The sequence below is a fragment of the Strongylocentrotus purpuratus genome, unplaced genomic scaffold (assembly GCF_000002235.5).
Source record: "Strongylocentrotus purpuratus isolate Spur 01 unplaced genomic scaffold, Spur_5.0 spur5_scaffold_3, whole genome shotgun sequence".
In the NCBI taxonomy this organism is placed as follows: Eukaryota; Metazoa; Echinodermata; class Echinoidea; order Camarodonta; family Strongylocentrotidae; genus Strongylocentrotus; species Strongylocentrotus purpuratus.
This window is the reverse complement of record NW_022145609.1, coordinates 9306092-9327334: the sequence shown is the minus strand read 5'-3', so window position 1 is coordinate 9327334 and position 21243 is coordinate 9306092. Positions and strand designations below refer to the sequence as shown.

At 38.5% G+C, this 21243-nt stretch overlaps 1 protein-coding gene across 1 annotated transcript in view; it reads right to left on the bottom strand.

The window, feature by feature from the left end:
• Positions 1-19575, bottom strand: part of LOC590579 — a 43881-nt gene extending 24306 nt beyond the window's left edge. Inside the window, exons 1-21 of the mRNA XM_790176.5 lie at positions 19412-19575; positions 17153-17197; positions 14871-15031; positions 13839-14093; positions 13166-13306; positions 12385-12574; positions 11375-11624; positions 10640-10811; positions 9824-10012; positions 9132-9278; positions 8436-8580; positions 7441-7605; positions 7076-7200; positions 6343-6516; positions 5430-5570; positions 4238-4455; positions 3351-3530; positions 2707-2851; positions 2205-2306; positions 1279-1447; positions 193-447 (exon numbers count right to left, since the gene is read on the bottom strand). Coding sequence (XP_795269.4) covers positions 193-447; positions 1279-1447; positions 2205-2306; positions 2707-2851; positions 3351-3530; positions 4238-4455; positions 5430-5570; positions 6343-6516; positions 7076-7200; positions 7441-7605; positions 8436-8580; positions 9132-9278; positions 9824-10012; positions 10640-10811; positions 11375-11624; positions 12385-12574; positions 13166-13306; positions 13839-14093; positions 14871-15031; positions 17153-17197; positions 19412-19466 — 3424 coding nt within the window. The 5' untranslated portion in view covers positions 19467-19575. The remainder of the gene's footprint in view (positions 1-192; positions 448-1278; positions 1448-2204; positions 2307-2706; positions 2852-3350; positions 3531-4237; positions 4456-5429; positions 5571-6342; positions 6517-7075; positions 7201-7440; positions 7606-8435; positions 8581-9131; positions 9279-9823; positions 10013-10639; positions 10812-11374; positions 11625-12384; positions 12575-13165; positions 13307-13838; positions 14094-14870; positions 15032-17152; positions 17198-19411) is intronic.
• Between the last annotated feature and the right edge of the window lie 1668 nt (positions 19576-21243).

Sequence of the window (21243 nt, the reverse complement as noted above, 5' to 3'; positions counted from 1 at the left end):
GACTTCGGTGGAAAGCGCTTGATAAGCACCGTTTTATTATTATTATTATATTATGCCACGACATTCACTCTTGATAAAACTGTCCCAATCCAGTGTTGGATGCATTGCATTGCGCAGGGGGTCAGTGCCTTCAGATCTCCTTGGGTACAAGAATCATATATCACATATCAAATAAAGTCATGTGCAACGTACCTTTCAGAGAAGCAAGTTTTCGTTCCGTGTTATCGACCAGACTGAGATCCCAAAGCTTTTCCTCTCCTGTACAGCTGACATGTCCTTCAAGAGCGTAGCTTACGAGGTCTGGGATCGTCACGGCGAAGACAGGAACAAACTTGATACCGTTGGAGAGTGGGATAGTGTCCATACCGGCCTCCAACATGTAGGTCGTTTCAGACCTGGTAGCTTGAAGGTGAAGTCTCTTACTGTTAGTCTCGTTACGCAGTGAACCTTCAGTAAAGAAATTGAAGAATCCATGTTACACAGGGGAATAATCTGTTTGTATATTTTCTTCTGGTAAAAAGCATAGATAGAATGTGTCATTATCCAATTTGTAATAAATGCTTTAAAAAATTACTGGTACAAGAAAATCCTAATAAAGGCAATGAATGAAAACACCCCACAGCTTTTCAAGCTGGGACTTAAAAGAAAGTAGAGAATTATATTGCACACAGATCAATCTGTTTGTATAGTTTCTTCTGTCAAAGAGCATAAATAGTATGTTATCCTATGTAATCCTAATAAAGCTTTGAGCTTCACAGTACACTCTGATCTGTGTAAGGCATAAAACTTCTGGAAGTATTTAAAAAAATAGGATTCCTCTTTTGAAATATTAGTTGTTAGTATATCCTCACACAGATAGTTCACTTTTTGTCCTTTTAACATCTGTAATTCTTATTCCCAGATGAAGTTACACTTATAAACTAAAAGATGGACTACAAGAGTTGATAACCTACTGGGTACGATTTGATATTGATTTGACATGTATCTTCTATAGACTCTAGCCCAACTTCTTTTTGGCTTAGAATTCAAAACGTTAAGTCATTGACTCGTACTCAACGATAGCTTGTTCACTGACTGCAAACGAGTCATCTCCATTTCCTATCAAGATTCTTTAAGATTTACGATTTACATTATTTAAAATTGTAGGCTCTGTTTGCGTCTGTTTGGAGCCAAATAAGGGCATTAACTTTGTTTAAAATAATAAAAAGTGAATGCCCCTCTGGCTCCAAACAGATGATATGTTTCTACTCCTGTAATTTATAATCATAACCTCCATACCTATGACATAGATGCTGCCATGTTGTGGAGTTTCTGCGTTGATAAGGAGGGTGGCGTTGCTACGGTGATAAGCCAGGTCCATGCTGTACACACCAACGGTCTCGCTGCCGGGGGCGCCAAGCAGGAGGTGGAGGTGATCTGTCTTCTCAATCTGACCATTCCTGAATGCCTATAATAAACACAACCAGAATAAGGGGTTCACTGACCTGTTCAGAATATAGCTACGAGTAATTGTTTCACTAAATTAGGCGGCATGAAAAAATGCCTCCGGAACATGAAATAAATAATTATTGTTGACAGTTATAATAGTACTTATTGTTTGCATCGATGACTATCATATTTTAAAGCACAGAGGTGGTTCGAAGCATATCTTAGGGACATGAAGCCGGTACACGCAGATACCACTATTTCCTAGATTAGGCTTCATATTATCTTTCCAAATTACAACTTTCAATTCACTGACGGCACCAATCATTATGAATTTGGTGCTCCTGACTCGTCTTTTCTCGCCATTGCTACATGCTAATTACTAATGAGGAAGCACATGAACACTTACATGTACTAGCCTCGGCCACAAAATCCTTTGCATGCTATGGACGATTCATAAATCATGCTGATGAATTTCAAATTTGTACTTTGCATTTGGGCTATTAAAATACTCCTCCTTTTTTTCTTCCCATAAGTTTAATGTAGTTAAGATGTCAGATGTCTTATGCCCTATTCAACAATGAATCATTACACAAAAATTGATGTTGAACAATGATTTATAACTCTTTTTAATACACACAATGGTAGATAAGAATAAACCCCTCAATTGAACCCACTAACTACTCAATTCTTTTATTCTCATAGTCTTCCGTACAGGAGCCACCCACTTCAGGTAGGGAATGGGTTAACAAGTTCTATGATATGCTGAAGACTCCTACCTTGTCTGTTCTGAATCCAGCTTCAAGATCGTAAGAAACGAGGCTGTCTTCAAGTTTGTCCAGAGTGATCTCCATTCTCCAGTTCTGGAAGAATGCTTGGGGCTGTTTGGAAGAGAAGAAAAGAAGAGAAGAAAAGAAGAGAATTAAACAAAAATCATCCAAGTAGTGGATAATAATAATAATAATATTTAGCTTTTATATAGCGCTTAATACAAATGTCTTTAAGCGCTTCACAAATATACTATTACCCCGGTCATTGGATTCAGTGCTTGCCCGCACACACTGTGTGCACAATCTCCACTCCCTGGGGAGCATTTCAGCCAGTCGTTACTTAACGCTCAAAAACTGTATGATTGAGTTCCACTCTCAAAGCCCATAGTTTCTACAGAGAAAGGTATCAAAAAGGCATGTCTGATGCCATTGCTTTGAAGGTTAAAGGTTAAAAGATTTGATCGTAAGGGGGGGGGGGGGAGAAGGCTGAAGAGAAAGAAAAAATTCTTACCAGAGAGAAGGGCATGTTTGGTCTGGTACCACTGATGTGAAGGTTGTATCGGTCATTAGCAAAAGTTTCTTCAATAGAAGTCACAGCATCCTCAGGCTCAGTGACTGGCACCATTTCATTCCTCTGCATGAAGAACAGGGAGGACCTGGCAACGCGGAAACAAAGAAAAACAATTCAATCATAAGCAAAGATGGTGCTCCAACCAGGATGTAAACAATTAGTACATCATAAATTCCTACAGTACATTTGGTATCATAAGCTGCTCTCACTGTTTAAGTTGCAAATAGGTGGTGCAGGCCGGGGTGCATATCGCACCAAAGTAGACAACCAGCTCAATATTTCTATTTATAATATGTCAACAAATGCATTCCTTTTAAATCAAAACCTTCCCCGTTCACCCAAAATTGCAATGATGAGATAACTCTTGATGTCTCTGTCTGTTTGTGTGTGTAAAATTCTTACAATGCCATTGTAGGACCCAACAAGTGACAGATAAACAGACCCAAGTACAGGCAGTGTTTAGTGGGTTTACACTTGTTGATTCTAAGAGTTATCAGAAGAATTAACTGTCTCTGTCACACATTCTTCTGCCCTCTGCAACAATTTTTCCCTTTCTGACATCCACAAAGCCATGTGATACTTACGAAGCATCGATGATGGTCTCGCGTCTTGGTGGGGCTGTGACCTTGGCCTTTAGCATGCCGTTCTCAAAGGAGAGACTGCCTCCGAGGCTCAGGGAGGAAGCCATGTTGGTCTTATGGGACAGACCGCTACGAGCGCAATGGGCATCCACCATCATGTTGCTGTTGATCTCGATGGCAGCACTGCAAAAATGGAGTTCAAGAGAAATAAAGGATTAAGTGATAATTCTGAGAGAGAAATAAAGTCATTCAAGTGTCTACATTTTGTATGTGAAAGGTGAATGATCTGGGCCTATAAAAAGAAAGATGGTTTGCTGGATTATGTTGTATTTTCCACAGAAAGACAATTTCCCTGCACTCCAAATATTGGAACCTATCCTTTACTAATTCCCAAGAGAGAGATTTGGTCACCTGTGTAAGACGGGGCCCAGATCATTTCAAATCCTCAGCATAGTGACGATAAACTGGAAATAAATACCCTCGTTTTTTCCCATCATTATCATCCACAGCTACCAATACAAACGTTAGAATCATCACAACCATCAATCCTCACCCAAGTAGGTCAGGTGCAACTCTCATAGCATCCAAATACAATCTGAGATGAAGCAACAAGGCTTGATATTTAAAGTTTAGGTTTGATCTGACAAGAGCATCAAAATTCATTTTCATACGAAGCAACGCGTCTTATAAAGCCCCTCTGCACTACTTATAGCTACTTGAGCCCTCTTTATGACAAACAATGCCTAATCGGTACCTGTTGGTCCCCGATGATTCTCTCTTTCTTATGTTAATTGAGAGCTGACTTGATGAGATAACCACCTGTCAGTGACCTTGCAGGGAGGTATAATCCCCCTGGCCAAACTAGGAGAGACAGGCTTTAATTGACATACCTTGGTTCAAACAATCCCTGGACGGCCATTCTCCTTGGCGTGGCCATCATGCCGAGCACATCCAGCTTGCCGGATGCCTTCAGGATGGTGTTGAATGCTCCTTGGATGTTGACCTCCAGAGGCATACCAGCGATGGTCGGGATGGTCACCTTGGAAGTCTTGAAGTTCTTGTTCAGACTGTATTCATGGCTTCTCTGCGAGACTAGGGATGCGATGATCTGTAGGAAGACAGAAAGCAGTGTAAAATTTTTATTTTTTTAACTTCTTTTTTTTTAGCTTTCGTATGGCCGACGCATGGAAAAAACGCAAGCTGACAAAGAGTTGATATCAATCGCAAGTATGTACATAAGAGATAAGAGACTGCAAACTTGCGATTGATTGAAGGACTTACGATTGATTTGGATCAAAACTCTTTGCAAGGTGGGCCCTTGTGTGCGAAATTTTCATAAGAAAAATGTTTCAATTGGCCTGAAATATATGCAGAATTGAGACAATTTGAACATTTTCTATTTATACAGGAGCACTGGCTTGCAAAGGTTCACGCGCATTTGACATGTTGAGATGCTGCGCAACCAGTTAACGTGTCATGGTGTGAAATATGAAAATGTTATGCCATTTGGTTATAGAGATATTAGAGATAGGCAAAATTCACCAAAATTGTGCCTAAATGACATCGCATTACGCAAATGACCTGCAAAAGGTTAGTGTGTCCAGTCTTCAGGGGGATCTAACATTGGGCCAACTTAAACGAAAAAAAATTAAAATGCCATTCTTGAGATATGTACAGAAATAAATAAAAAGGAAAACAAATTTAAGAGTTCAAATGTAGATTTGTACATACCACCTAATAATGAAACATGTATGCTTTATCAGTGAGCAACAGCCTTTTCTAGACCTGCCAACCTCTGGAGTTCAAAAACTATATTCTTTCATCCCAAAAAGTTGTATTTTACTGACGTAGCGGAGGCATAAAAATGGCACACACACACATAAACTACCCCCCGCCCCAATTTTTTTTTTTGTGTGTGTGTGTGTTTTCGGAAAATTGTATTTTATTGAGGAAAATCATACTGTCGTATTTACTTCTAAAAATCGTACAAACTACAATTAAATCATACTGGTTGGCAGCTCTGCTATCTCTCAATCACACACATATCACTAAATCTCCAAATCTCTAGGTTATCAATCTCACCTCCATCAGCCTTTCTCTGCTGAACCTCTCGGCCATACGTTCGATGTCATCACGATCCTTGTAGAAGACGTCGTTACCAAGAACCTTCATGGCTACGAAAGCTCCCTCAGCCTCCTCCTCCACATCATGACTGGTTTCATACTGTCAACATCAACAGCAAGATCAATACTCATCAATGCAAATATTTTCTGTTTATTTTAAAATAAAGACTAGAAGTTGAGGAAAATAAAACTAAGACAACAGATGTGACAACCACTAAGTGGAGGAAGATAATTAAGGATTCACAGAAAATGCATCTACAATCTGCTTTCAAGTAAATACAGATATATAATTTAATATATAATTTGATCTTATTTACAAATGTGAAGAAATGCTTGTTATAAATATTTATGTATGATGTTATCTGTGACTTTGTATCTGAGTAAAGGTTTTTTTCAGCAACAAAAAACAAAAAATACTCATCAATGCAACAAAGATAAATTAAATATTTGTAACTCATATTGCTCCCTTGATTCAATGAATAGCAAACCCACGCTGACAGTCGCTTTGAATTTGTATGTTTGAGCAGAGTCTACATGAAGAAAAAAATTATCTCAACATATTTCTTTAAGTATTAAAATGATCTTCATTAAATGCGTTCCTACAAAAAGAAGGAGCATAAATTTTTCTTTTCACACAATAAAATTTGTTTTTCCTGAAATTTTCTTAAATGCTTTTTCACCAGAGAGATAGAGATGCAACAATTCATTTATTTTACACTTTTAACGCAAGGGGTACAGTTGCTATTACTCCATAAGGATGTTAAGAGACCATGACATGGAGTCTGATCTATTCTGTACAATATGTAGCCTGAAACAAGAGAGACGACAGGGCCTGCCTGAAACCTGTACGGACAACAAAAAGATATTTTTACCTGATTCTTGATCCTGTTGAGGGCAGAGGTCTTTATACCCTCTCTCCTCTGTCTGTTGACACGCTTATTCATCATCCTGTGGACCTTCTCGATCATGTTAGCTTCACGATCTTCTTCGCTAAGAGTCATCAGTTCCTCGAGGGCATCCTGGAATCCAACAGTCCTTGCATCCAACTAAACAAAAATCAAACATACAGGTACGTGTGAATTACCAGTGGTAAAAGTCACTAAACATGAAGACTAGCTTGGGACTGATATGATGCCCAGGTTTGCTGTGGCAAAACCGCGCCATTTATTAATGACAAAATGTGAGCGTCACATTTCTGTATTTTGCATCGCTTGCAGTTGCCATTCATATCAATAACACTTTTTAAACGGCAGCTTTTTTTTCTTCATATCAAAACGAGCCTTTAGAGTCGACATCTAACAAACATGCCACTTCATGACTTGGTTCTTTTTTAATAGTTGTAATTTGGTTGAAATACCAATTAATGTGTCTGTGAAGGTTTCTGATGTATCAAACCCTTGGTCCCACTAGAAAATACTCCAACTTGCCTTCAAATCTCGAGGGTGGGGGAAATATTACATTATGAAAAATTTCTCATGGCGGTAGTAACAGTCAAGTCCACTCATTGGTGATTAAAAAACAGCCGTTATTGAGTTAACATCCCAATGGTGTTGAATTCCCCATGAAAACCCACTACTATGAGCCTTTAAAGGAAGTATCACACACCTCAAAGAGATCAAATCCATAACCAAAGAGATCCACATTCATGGCTAGACGGGCACTCCTTGGGAGATAAGACTGTGAGGAGAAGACTACATCACTGTCGAAGTGGATTCCATTGCCAGACTCGTCTATAGATAAAACAAAAAGAACAAGTTTTATATTAATAATAATCAGAAGAAGAATTTAAGTATATGAGATTTGTAAGGTGCCAAATCCACTTGACATCAAATGCTCAAGGCGCACTTGTGAAACAAAAAACAGAGACAGAGATCATTTAAAAGCACATGTCAGCACAATTCATTTGCAACTTCAAGTAATGTACGTACTACAATCCTCTCGATCAAATAAATGGGTTTAGTGAAACTCACCATCAAAATAAGAAAGACCATAGTTGTGAGAGAACTTCCTGTAGTCCATGCCACACTTGGTGACGTTGGCAAGGGGACTCTGGCTGATAGCAGTCTGGAGGTCAACCACCATGGGGTCCTGGGAATTCCTGAGGTTGGCAAGATGACTGGATACATAGCAGGTCACTGGAAGATGGAAGACAATAAGAACAGTTTAAGATTGACCTTACGATGGCAGGATGTCTTGAGGATATCAGTAACATGATGAAAAAAGATGAAATACTTTTGACAACCAATCTTAGATATTGAATACCGTAGCTATATTTACAAATTCAAAACTAAATTTTATAAATGTAAAATATTTGATTGATTCTAAACTAACTCATTGCACATACCAGCAAGAAGCACTGTCAAAATTGGGAATAACCTACCACATTAAAGTTAACACCATGTGGGTTAAAGTTGTTACGGATAACACTGAATTCCTTTCATTTGATTAGCACTACATGTACATGTACATTCCAGTTATTCAAAAATTGCATAGCACCTACATAAATATTTATATAAGAATTTAGGAAATCATCAAATCCTTAATAATTTATTGTTGTCTTTTGTTCTCTTTCAAAATAGCATATTATCTATCAAAGGAGGGGGGGGGGGGGTGTTCATAACATGATGAAATCTGGGGAATTGTCCTATTCCACATGTCCATACCAAAATACAGCTTGGATCATTCAGATAAATATCTCATCTGATACATTATAAGGAACAAACTTGTTGCATCCCTATCAGTTGCAATGGCATCGATCCCACTCCTGACACCATCTACAAAAGCACAGGGACCCGTTTCACAAAGTCTTTTTCCAATGACAAATGAAAACAATCAGTGACAAATCTGCTGATAACCAATCAGAAGCAAGGATCTCAGTAGCTTATAACAAAAACTGTAATTTGTCACTGATGACAAGTTTTGTGAAATGGGGCCCAGGGTGTCCATGATCTTCAGGTCAGCCTACCTTGGTTGGTTGGTTCAACAGCCATGGTGTTAGCAATGCCCTGCAGGAGTGTCTCAGAGGGGCACCTGATGATGGCACGGTAGGCAGCAATCCTCAGCTCACTATCGTTATCGATGGTGCTGAAGATACGCATGTATCGATCAGTCTGATGGTGAAAAGAGAGAACCATCAAGTCAACAAGAAACCTACTTTCTACGTATTGTTGCAACTTGAGGGATGCATAAAGACTTTATCTATTCAATAAGACTATCAAGGCAAAAGCTAGATCCTCTTCAATAGTGGGAGAGAATTTATTCAAGGTTCAAGGGAGAATCATTGAAATCAGATTTTATGTTTAGTTCCTTTCGTCCTAAGATAGCAAATGGAAGAATATCAATGATGTAATATATGTTTTGACAAATCATTACTGGTAAATTTGCTGTCCTTACCCAGAAACAAGTAAATAGTTAAATTTGTTCAAACAAACAAAATTTGATCTTTTCAAAACTTAATTTCTAAGGATACACATAGAATGTAGATTGGGTTAATAGGGGATGGTACCTCATAACTCAGTCACACTACTGAGACTAACATAAGACAGAAAAAAGACCCCCCCCCCCCCCCCAAAAAAAAAAGCGAATGGCCAATATTCAGACGGTGTGGAGTTCGTTTGACAGTATGACTGAGCCACTGAGAAATAAAACAAATATTGCTTACAGGGACATCATTGCACGATGCTCTTCGGTAGGCTTGGATTGCAGCCACACGGAGCAGGCCGGGGTTCTGGTCCCTGTTGCATTTGTTGAGAAGACTCTTGCTCTGGATGAGACCCATGTTACCGATGGCCCTCACAGACATCAGGATCTAATCATCAATGATATGACAGCGTACATGTAGGTTGTGATCGAGAAAACATTATGTCAGCCCAGTAACATTACAATGGGATCCAAAAGCCAATTTATATGATCAGTTACAACTGGGTTCCGATGGATACAACAAACTGCCAGTGAAAGAACGGTTTTCTGAGACGTTGTAACATTTTGATCCATGAGGGCAGAAAAGATTAGGACACTAGATTATCAGTTTCACAAAAAGGTTGAAATCAACATCCTGACAGTTTATCATAACATATTTAAGTCACGATCTGTGAATGACTTAAAATAGGAGGAAATACAAATCCTCTTTTATATGAAGAGAGTTATGTATGTTGAAATCAGACCAACTTTTAAAAAGTCATCAATTGTGTTCAATCAACAAACACATATTTTTGGTCAAAGAACTGCAGATATGGTTATGATAATACAGCTCAAATATCTAGATCCATCTTTGAATGAAAGCGACAGGTTAGATTGGAAAATGCCCCCTAGAGGTACAGTTACATACTACATATGAACATGATATCCACCTACCTTCTTCTCATCCTCTTCACTCTCTGGTAGGCAGGAATCATGGAGGTTATCTTCAAAGACGATGGCAGCGCTCAAGATGTCTGCATCCCTGGAGCAGTCATCCTCTGACATGCGACAGTATTGGTGGATCATGGAGGAGAGGGCGTAATAAGCTGGCAGGTTCATTTCCTGGTTTCCACCCACATAGCGCTGAAACAAACGATGGTAAAACAGATGTGTCATGTTCCGGTAACTTTTACACGGGTTAAAATGTGGGTTTTTTTAAAGGCTGAATGTACATTGTTTGTTTCGAGAACCATTAAATTCACAAAAAAGGATCAAGGTCTGGGAAACCTGTGAATAATTTGTTTTGAGAACCATTAAATTCATGAAAAATAGAAACTGTTTTCGAGGTGTAATCATACTTCCTGGACTCCATTTATATAGCACTGAAACAAAGAATGATAATGACAGACGTGTCGTGTTCGGTAACTTTTACATGGGTTTTTAAAAGGTGTTTCGAAGTCTGAAAGTACGAGGTCAGAAGGACCTGTGAATGATTTGTTTGGAAAAACATTGGATTCATGAAAGTAGCAAATATATTTTCAAGCTGTAATCAGTGACGGGTGATCCAACCTTTGCTTTGGTGACAAATCTATCAAGGTTATACAGTAAGAATTAGGATTGCAATTAGATTTTATGCTAAGTTTAGGTTTAGGGATTATGTTTAGAGTTGGTCCAGAGCTGAATGGGTTAGCGTAGGTCTCTGAAATGGAGCAATCGTCACATGAGCAAGTGTCTTACAGTCAAATGCAAAAGCTACTCTTTGATAATTACCTTGACGAGGTTGATCATGTTCTTGGTAGGGTTCTTGTGGAAGACAAGCTTCATGAACCACTTCCTGAGGTAGAATTCGTTTTCAACCGAGTTCTCAGATGCGATGATGGAATGGAATCCCTGAGCACACTGCTCCGTGTCGCAATCAGTCAGAGCATCCTTCACCATTTTACTGAAGGGATACAAATAATAATGATGATAATAATGATAATAATAATAATAGTAAAAGTGGGTTCTTGGAAATTGCTCATGTCTGACACTGCCACGCCTGGTGCTCCAATGTATTTACCATGGCTTAAGCATAGCTATCCACCAAACCACAACACCACTATACAACCATATGATGTGAATTGGAATGATAAAATAAAGATTGAATCTGACTCGCATGTATGTGTATCAAAGACAACTCATTGCCTTTTTAGAACATAAAACAGTATGTTCAACTAATACATGTTATCAATCTACACACACAACAATATACGAACCATACCCAGAGACTAAATAGAACTCACTCTAGTAAATACCAGAACAAATATCAGATGATAAAATACAATAAATTACATACAAACACAGGAGAATGCTAGAATGACTTCCAAGTTCAATTACCAAGTCTCTCAAAGACATACATATGACATGAGGCAGAAATCTGTTAACCGGATGCCTCCAGGAACCTGGTGGCTACTGTATTAAGCCTATGGAAATGAATGAATTCAGAAGTCAATGGGTTTGACTTACATGACTTCATTTGTCTCTACTTCTGGGCAAATCCTGAAGAGCCTGTTGATAACAGTATTCATGTTATTGGTGTCAAGTTCTCCAAACTGCTTGGTCAGAGTTTCGAAGAGGCCGGGAGTCTCGGAACTGATCCCGTTGGCGATGGAGTTGCAGATCTGGGTGATCGTGTTTCGGACATCGTCGCTGTTGATCTCGGAAACCTGGATGGGGTCCTCGTACAGAAGGCTGGTCCTGCGGGCAAACTCACTACCTGTGGTAACAGAGAGTGAAGATAAGGTGGTCTGATGAAAACTCAAGTTCACAGGAGAATGGTGTAAATGAATGTCTGATTTTGTGAGGCTCTAATGCATTTTTTCATTGGCCTTACTCTTCAGGTCTAAATCTCAAGGGATATGGAGACCGGGCATCATCTATTGCTCCTCGTCTGTGAAATTCCCTCCCATTATCTAATTTTCACCACTATAGTTCATCTTATTTTCTATTATGATGTTAATGTTCCCTTTTCTTAACAAGTCTAAGGATTCTTGCACAGTAGAACTATTTGCTTTCTGTAGGATCATTTTTGCAAAGCGCATAGAGGTTTTTCAGTATTATGCACTATAAAAGTATCATTTGTATTACAGTCAAACCTGCTTTAGTGACCAGGAAAAAATTTCTTTAAAATTTTGGGGGCTACTTTTCAAGCTTGCTTGCATAAAAATAACACTCTTTAATTTGTTTTGCATTGAACTCTATACAAAATTTGGGGGCTCTTTTAAGACTTTCAGGGGCTCTTTTGGGCATTTCGGGGGCTAGTTCGCCCCGAGCCCCCGTGTATTTTTTCCCCTGTTAGTGACCACCTGTCTACAACAAGCACATTTTTTGTTTACCTTGAAATTGGTTTCTCATTGAAACATGTACTGAAGGAATCTGTCTACAACACCTGTCTACAAAGACCAGTGTTTGTGTTTCCCTTGGGTCGATCGCTGTAGACAGGTTTGACTGTACTATTATTATTCTTTGTAACTTACTGAGTGACGATGAGATGGTTGACCTGACTTCTGTCTTGGTGATGGATGTATGAACCATGATCTCTGGTTGGGATTCTGACGCAGCGAAAGGTCTGAGGGCATGTGTCTCGTGGCATTCTACAGAGCTGATGCTTTGGCTGTCCATCTGGTATTCACACTCCATCCTGCTGGTTAGAGGGCTTGCAGTAGGCTAGGAGAAATGTAAGATTGTTACATTAACCTATGGAGCTGTGACGTTTCAGTGACTTTCGCTTTTCTGAAAAAGCACTCGACTGCAACTCAAGGATTTAAAATACCATCAGTTCTCAGGGCCAAGTTTTAACAGCTGAATCTTGATTAAGTCAAGGATTGCAAATACATTCAATTTCAAATGCCATCAGATCTCAGGGCCAGAATCCTGTCCTTGCATTATGGCCCCTTCCAAATATTGTCTCACAAATCTAAGTGCTGAGTTGTTATAATACCCTTTTTTTAACCCAGCCCAAAGGCCAATGAAAGTTAGGCACTACGATTGGATACATAGTAGATATGTCTTCTATAAGTTTCTGCTGTGAGTGAATATTCACAACCAAAAACTCTTGATTGATCAAATGTTTTGATTACCGTTTCAGGTTCATTTGGGCTATTCATTGTAACTGAATAGCCACTGAAAGTTGGATAGGCAACAAGCAATAATCTATAAGTTGATGGCAGATGACTCAAATTCAAGTTTCAGACAAGAACTCTGCTTCTTAGAATTCAAAGTTGAAAAAGAGTTCTGAGTTAATATGGAAATACTTACAGCAAGAAGATGTACAGGGATGGCATCCACAAACATGTTAAGGTTGGTTCTGTGTTTGCACATGAGGAAGTCATTACTCTTGAGGAAGGTCATCTCTCCTGTAGGACTGTATACAGGCATGCATGTACCAGTCACACCAGTCTGTTAATGACAAGACCAGATCGAGGGAGAAGATGGGTCACAAAATTGATACAACGTTCAAAGCCACTGTAATAGTTTGGCCAGGAGGGAGGGATTAGACCTCCCTGCATGGTCACTGACAGTATATCTCATCAAATCAGCTCTCATGTAACATAAGAAGGATCATCGGGGACCAATGGTCAATGATTAGGCATTGTTTGCTATATAGAGGGTGCCAGTAGCTATAAGTAGTGCAGGGGGGCTTCAAAGATGATGTAATCAGCTGCAATTCAACACACATAGATGTAGTACAAGACAGAAAAAGTCTGAATCATGAGTAATTTTGTTATAATGTACATTGCTTACAGGTGTATACAAAAAAATCTTATTATATAATTGCTTTTCTTGAATGATTTTTGGTTTCTTTTCATATCTTTGATAAAATTGTTAGCCTCTTCTACCTTTTATCCAAAATCTCTCTTTCTCTCTCTTTCTACCTCTCTTTCTCTTTTTCTCTCTCTGTCCCTCTCTATCAGTCCATATTTATTCTTACCTCGAAAGCTCCGCCCTCTTCCAGAACATTGTTTGAGGTAGTTCTCTTGGTCTGCATGTGAGAGAGGAAGCCCCTCTTCACGTTGAGAGCCCAGATCTCCTCCCCGGCCTCAGGGCAGACAGAGGTGATGGTGCCGTTGCCCTCCATCGAGAAGCGCAGAGGATGAGCCTCAAGGGCAAGGGAGAAGGTGGAGGCGGTCTCCGCGGCAACCATGATGCCATCTTGGCGTTTCTCTAGGATGCTGATATCGCTGAGCTGAAGTATTGAGACGTAACAATGTAAATCATCATTATGAGGCAAGCAAACATAACATAATTATTTGCTCTGTTATAGAGAGTTATCAAAAAAAAATTCTTATGAATTCTTGATGAAATTTGATTTCCTTGCATGATCTCCCAGAGAAAAAAAGAGAAAAAAGAGAAAAAAAGAAAAAAAAAAGAGATAAAACATTGTCACAGAATGATTTATGTTTAGCCTACAAGTGTTTTGGCGTTGTTATTATTATTACTTATACTGCACTTTTCCCATAAGGCCCAAAGCGCTTACAGTGGATGAAAATCAAAATTAAATAAATACATGTAATAAGAAAAACAGTCTTACAACTACAAACTGCAAAAAAGATGTGTTTTTATATTATCTATCTGCTATCTTAGGATATCTGTGTAGATTTCAAAATATACTAAGGATGACAAACAATGAATTTGTTCTTGAAGTGGTCAGGTCAGTCAGTAGAGCGTCCGCCTCACAACCGGGAGGTCGTGGGTTCGAACCCCGGCTGCGTCATACCAAAAGACGTTAAAAGATACCTTGTTTGGCGTTCAACAATAAGGGATAGAGCAACGTCGATCTGGCGCTGCTCAGTGGCTGTCGGGCTCACGATCAATGGGGCAAAAAGAATTTCTGTTTCGGTTTAATAAAATTCTAGTGAACTTTAAAAGATTATTATTTTTATTATTAATTTGCCACCCCCCCCCCCCCCCGAAAAAAACAAATTAATTAAAGCGATACATTACCGCTCGTCAATTTGCTTACCTTAAGCACCATGTCACATGCCGAGAGACCTTCAATGACAGCTACAGCCCCAATACGGACGGTAGAGGACTGGTCACTGGTCGGGCCACTGATTCTGCTGTCAATTTCGACGTCATATGAGAAGTAGTAGCTCTTGAAAGCTCTGAACATTCCCTCGTCATCTGCCCAAGATAAATTATACACAGATTTCATAAGTACTCCTCAAATTCATCTGAATAAAAAAAGTCTATGGCTAGGGTACGTATGTAATCTTATAACTTGAGGTCCCAGTTTCAAAATTACGAGTATTTTAAAAAAGTGAGGCAGGATGAGATGGTAGGGCTTTAATAATCCATTCCCTCTGATAGGGATACAGTTCTTGGTTTCACTTTTGCTTCACTTTATGAGATCATCCTCTTCATCACCCCCACCATCATCCTCATTAATCATCTCATCCTCATCGGCACCATATCATCTCCATCCTCCTCCTCCTCCTTATCACCATCCTCACCCCATCATCTTCCTCATCCTCCTTTCCACCAGCATCATCATTCTCACCCTCATCATGCATTATCAACATCATAATTATTTTTATCCTCATTTAATTACCAATCCCAGTCTCCTAATTGTAAGTATAAGTAAAATCTTCAACTTCGATCTTAAAGGCATTGTTTAAAAATGTCAAATCTGAGATGCATGGCCCTACGTGTTATCAGCGACTGTGATACAGTGTAATACTGAAGCCCTAAAAGAATTGTGCTCCAAAATTATCATGAAGTGCCCTCAAAAAAAGTACATTTTTTTGAGTGACCGGTTTTACCATATAGGCCTGAGGTACTCATTTCCCAAATAGAATGTCATATTAAAAAGACCATTGAGAAAACGGTTTTTGAATTGCAATCATAAATATCTTGATAATCAGATGGGCGATCGACTTGTATAAACGTCATGAGATTCATCCTGAATGACCTAAAAGGTGTGATTGCAGCATGAGCTAAATCTAGAATTTTGTTTAGAATCTGAGAGTGAGACAAAGATACCGAATCCCTTTAGCAACATCCACATGATTCAAATATTATTTCATACAATGAACATAAATTAAATGCACTCTAATTCCATTCCCATCATGCACATTATTTTTTATTATTTTATAAACATAATAAAAAATAATTCATCCTTTTTTCTCTGTTTTCTTTAGTGTCTGTTATTGTTAATTCATCAAATGCCCAACATTTACAATGTATTGCATATTACAGCTGTTTACTAAGCAAACAAACATAATTGACACCTTTCTCATTCCGAGTCTCACTCAATCTACTTCTAAAAATATTCAACTCATTGGACATCATGAAAATATTAAAAGGGAGACACCAAAATTATCAAATGGGACTGAACTTGTGACTGAAGCTTCAAAACTTTCACTTTCCTTTATTCCACATGGAATAAAAAAGAAATTATTTTGTCTTCCTAGTCAGAATATACCAGGAGATAAAACTTATACAAGATTTCAAAATACATACGGCCATTTCCGAGTGTAAAGCTGCGCTGCCAAATACAGTTGAATGTAGATCTAAGTAGAAGTTCTCAAACGTACTGAAACTATACACAACTGAAAGCCAGAGTTTTACAGTCAGATTTTCATATTTATCGTCTAGTAAATACATGTCAACCATCTAATATGCAAAAACAAATTTATTGCTAAGGTAATTTAATTGATTTTATAAATTCCCATCAACAGTTACCTTTCTAGTAAATAAAAAGAACGACAAAATTGGTACAAACAACTGGCTGTAGGTCCATGACCTATTCTAATCTGACCAATAGGAGAGCGAGTTGATGTAAACAATGATCAGCTGGGTAGACACGTGCAACCTTTCAGGAAAGTGATTATCTTTACCGAGAAACCCTTTACCCGTGACGCACAAACACATCAATGCAAATCTCGAGTACCTACATGTTATGCACCCTTTTATGGCCCCTACCTTCAAGCAGCCACGTTTTATGGCTGCTTGTTGTTCCATTTTCTCTTCTGACCTCTAATGTCACTGTTCCCAAGCTAGCACTCTCCATCTCTTTATTCTTCTCTTTTGCTCACTCTCTTTCTCATGTTCTCTTCTGGCCTTTGGTGAAAGTTTGGTCTCTCACGTACCGACTTCTCTTATTATCGAACTCTGCACAAAACTTGACATAACCCTAGTACAGTGTGTATATTCATGATACAAACCTACAGGACTTTTGTTTTAATAGATGATCATCTAAAACCAATGATCTTGACGAAGAAAAAAGAAGGAATGTATTCTTACCTCGACTATTGCATTCTTCTGCACATTGCGTTTCCCTCACTGGTCCTGTAAAATAACAAATAAACACAGATGAAATCGAACAGTTAACAATGAGCTTTTGTTACTCTTCATTTCAAATTCAACAAAGAAAGCTGTTCACAAATATTTGAACCACACAAATTCACTTCAGGTCAACATCTCCCATCATACTTCAGAAAAATAAGTTTAATTAAGTTAAACACTTAAAGAAAATATTTAAAGAATAAAAAAAAGGTTCTTTAATATATAATTAAACGATAGGACCGAAAGCATCCGGTTCACAAACGTGGACGGGGTTATAATATAAACCTAGCTTATATTTATATTTATTCCTCATCACCTCGTGAATTGGAAAACGAAAATACGAAAGGAAGCAGATTAGTTGTGTGATTATATTTGTGTTAGAGAAAGGAGCTTTGGCTTTGGAGACGAGCCAACTTCGTATCATAAGCTCACCGAACCTCCAGCTGTTTTACTCGGTACAAGTATGTTTACATGCTGCTAATAAAAAGTACTTTCCAAGAACGTTCCTACTCGGACCCTGGAATAAATGTGTCAATAAACCTACCTGACAAAGCGTAGCAATGTTTAGATGCAAGGTTATTGACTTATCTTCTACGTCTTTCTTCAAAGAGCAGTGTAAAAACACACAACCACAATAAATAAACCTCGTTTTAAATTTCCTGTCCTTCGCGGACTAAGGAAACCTTCAATCTTGTTGGATTTCCTTGTTGTTTCGAAATCACAAGGACTTTCGAAAAAAAATCAACAAGGAAAATTTCAGGGGTTCCGATTACGTAATGAGTACTTGTAATGTATAGTGATGGGCAGGGCTTGAGTTTTAAAAGCAGCTGCGAACTTGTTTTGAAAGTTGAAATATTGCACCAGAGCTAAAAGTAAAAGGACCTTGGCATCATAAATCTAAGGGCGTTCACAATTTTATGGAGATGGAGTACTTGAATTTGAAGTTGCAAGGACAAAAGTGGAGATTGAAGAGACAATCCAAGTTCGTTATTTTGTACTGAGCCATCGCTTAAAGACCGTCAATACTACTGGGCCAAAAGGGATTAGACCACCCAGCAAGGTCACTGACAGGTGGCTATCTCATTAACTCAGCTCTCAAATAACATTTATAAGAAAAAGAGGATCATGGGGGATCAACAGGCACCGATTGGGGAAGTTTTCCATATAGAGGGAGGAAGTAGCTACAGGTAGGACAGTGGGGCTAAAATTCACTGTGCATGTATTTTTGAAAAGAGACACGAAACAGTTGGTATAAAAGGTATATTATTATGTCAGTAAACCGGTCTATTATGTCTTGTCTAATGAATGGCAGTATCAGAAGAGGTTTAATATTAACTTAAAATGTAGTTACACAGGGCTCACAGAACAAAAGCAATGTCATTAAATAATAATGTTGGGTTGTTTTTACTAAATGAACTCTGCAAACGCGAGAAAACTTTTCGAAACAAAAGGTAACACATTGGAGGAGGGCATGAGAAGTAGACCCGTCCGTCAATATCTAATTCTAAAAAAGAACTTAATCCACTTGAGTCTTTGGGATTAATTAGTTCGTAAAATCGATTATCTGTTGTTAAACATCAATCAATCAATCAGGCAGTTGAAGCACCAATCAACTGATCAAGCGAACCATGAAGAACCAAGTTGAAGATTTCGTTCAATCAATAACATGCTAAAAAAGAATTGTCACGTTTAGGACGACACCAGCTAGCTGCGAGTTGTGGTTATGTCATCTCTCCATCTCTTTTGTACCTATATCTTCTCCTTCTCCTTCTCAATCTCAATCTCTCTCTCTCTCTCTCTCTCTCTCTCTCTCTCTCTCTATCTCTATCTCACATTCAATAATTGTTATCCTTCATGTCAGTAGGCCATTATTTATAGCGTATAATAATTATGTCAAACACAAACAAATATAATTCGCATATCCCGACATATGCCATGGATGGATATAAGCTAAGTGAAAATGAATATATAACATGGCGTCAGATGCGATTTTATAAAAACAAGATGACTTGTCAATGCTCAATATGCAAGAAATTCATCTCGAAGATTTTTAAACATCGTCAGAAAAATATTTGTCCAAGATTATGAGAAGCAAAGGATGTATGTAATATTTCTATCAAATACTAGATGAGCTGATGAGGAGTAGCATAGTGAAATAATGAAGAAAGAACATATATGGCGAACAACAATGTTTTAAAAAGCAAAATTGGAACATACCAGCTAGAGATCCAGCCGCTACGCAAGCGAGGACTAACAACGTTTTGAAATCCATAATTGGTCCCAGTAATGGGTAGAATTATCCCAATGGAACTCCAAAGATATAGATGCTCTTCTCCTGGCTGAAGAGCTTCCAATTATTAAATCAAGATGCAACAACAGCACCAATTTATAGCTAACTTTTGCACCAATGAAGTGCGGGGAGAACGGAGAGCGCGGGTTGGCTGTCGGAGAGCAGCTTGACAGGCTGTTCCAAACAACGACGAGCACCCCTCTGGAAATGGTTTGTTGGTGACCGAATAGAATAGCTAATGCACATGTACGTGCTTACAATAATTTTTCGTACCATGCATCACAGATGTGGTTCACTCAGGCATCGTTGAACAGTGGCTTATAAAACAATGGGTCAAAGTGAAAATATTGGTACTTTTATTATGAGAGATTTATGTTTATTGATTATGACTTGTGTTGTAACCCCGAAAAGGGAAAATAGTCGTGACTTCCAACGAAATGCTTGAGAATTAAAACCAGTTCCACGATTTTCATTATTTACACGGCTGTAGTGATATCGATATTATGCCAAGTGTTACGTAAGTTGATAATACACATCTTCTCTTCTCTACCAAGAACTGGGAATAAGTAGCTCCCGAAAAACAGATTTAGGATTTTCTATAGCTTATATTTTCGAAGAAATGTTCCAAAGTAGCCTACATGTTGGTGGACTTTTGTTTGCGTCACGGAATCAGTGGGCTTGACTGAGTGATTATCTCACTGCCACTATGACATATTATATGTAGCAACACTAGAATATATCAAGAGTAAATTCATTATGTCAGATGCCATTTTGTTGTATGTTTTCGGGTTTGCTCTAGATATCGAACCAGAAATGTAATATATTTCAATGATAGCTAGATAATTTAATTATTTGTTTTCTTTAACAAGTGTGTACCGAAAGAAGTGTACCAGAATTGATACATAACTTAAGATGATAGCTGGGGAAAATGAACTAGGCTTACACATGATCACGGTTGTCCAGACTGGCTTGATACAATTCCTTTGTTCCCCCTCATCTCTCCACCCCACCCTCTCTCTCTCTCTCTCTCTCTCTCTCTCTCTCTCTCTCTCTCTCTCTCTCTCTCTATCATGCTTCTCTTTCTCCCCCTGGGATGTTCCATTGTGGGTGAATAAACTATCAAGTTCAGGCACTCAACCCTGTTTTGTTTCGAGAGTAAACATAAAAAAGGACATTTGAGTGGAAACAAGAAAGAGAATTATAACAATAGCTTGGTTCATTTATGTATACAAACTTGGCAGAGCCACAGTAACAGGGACCTGTTATTAAGTTATGTCCCTTCTAAATGAAAATAACTTTGCAAAAGCTTATTATATTACCAATATTAAATTCTTGTATATTATATCACACTGCGAATGATGTATATTCTCAATGAAATGCATGCGCTTCCAAAAAGGACTTGATTTTGCTCCAGCAACCATGGTGTTCAGTACATTCAAGGGAAACATCCTTCTACCAGCCCACTTATACACATAGGTCGAGTCTGGCAAATGTATTGCCAAGGAACGTTGAAAAGTACTGCGCCAGGGATTCGAACCCTGTACCTTGCCACGCACAGTCCGGAGACATATCCACTATAATACACCTATTATGTAGACACAGAGAAAGAGAGAGAGAGAGAGAGAGAGAGAGAGTGGGGGGGGTACCATCCAAACAGGCAGGCGGCTACATAAACAGATATAATAACTAGATAGATAGACAGACTAGTAGATTATATAGATGAATAGTTACAAAACAGAAGATTTATTCCCATTTAGAC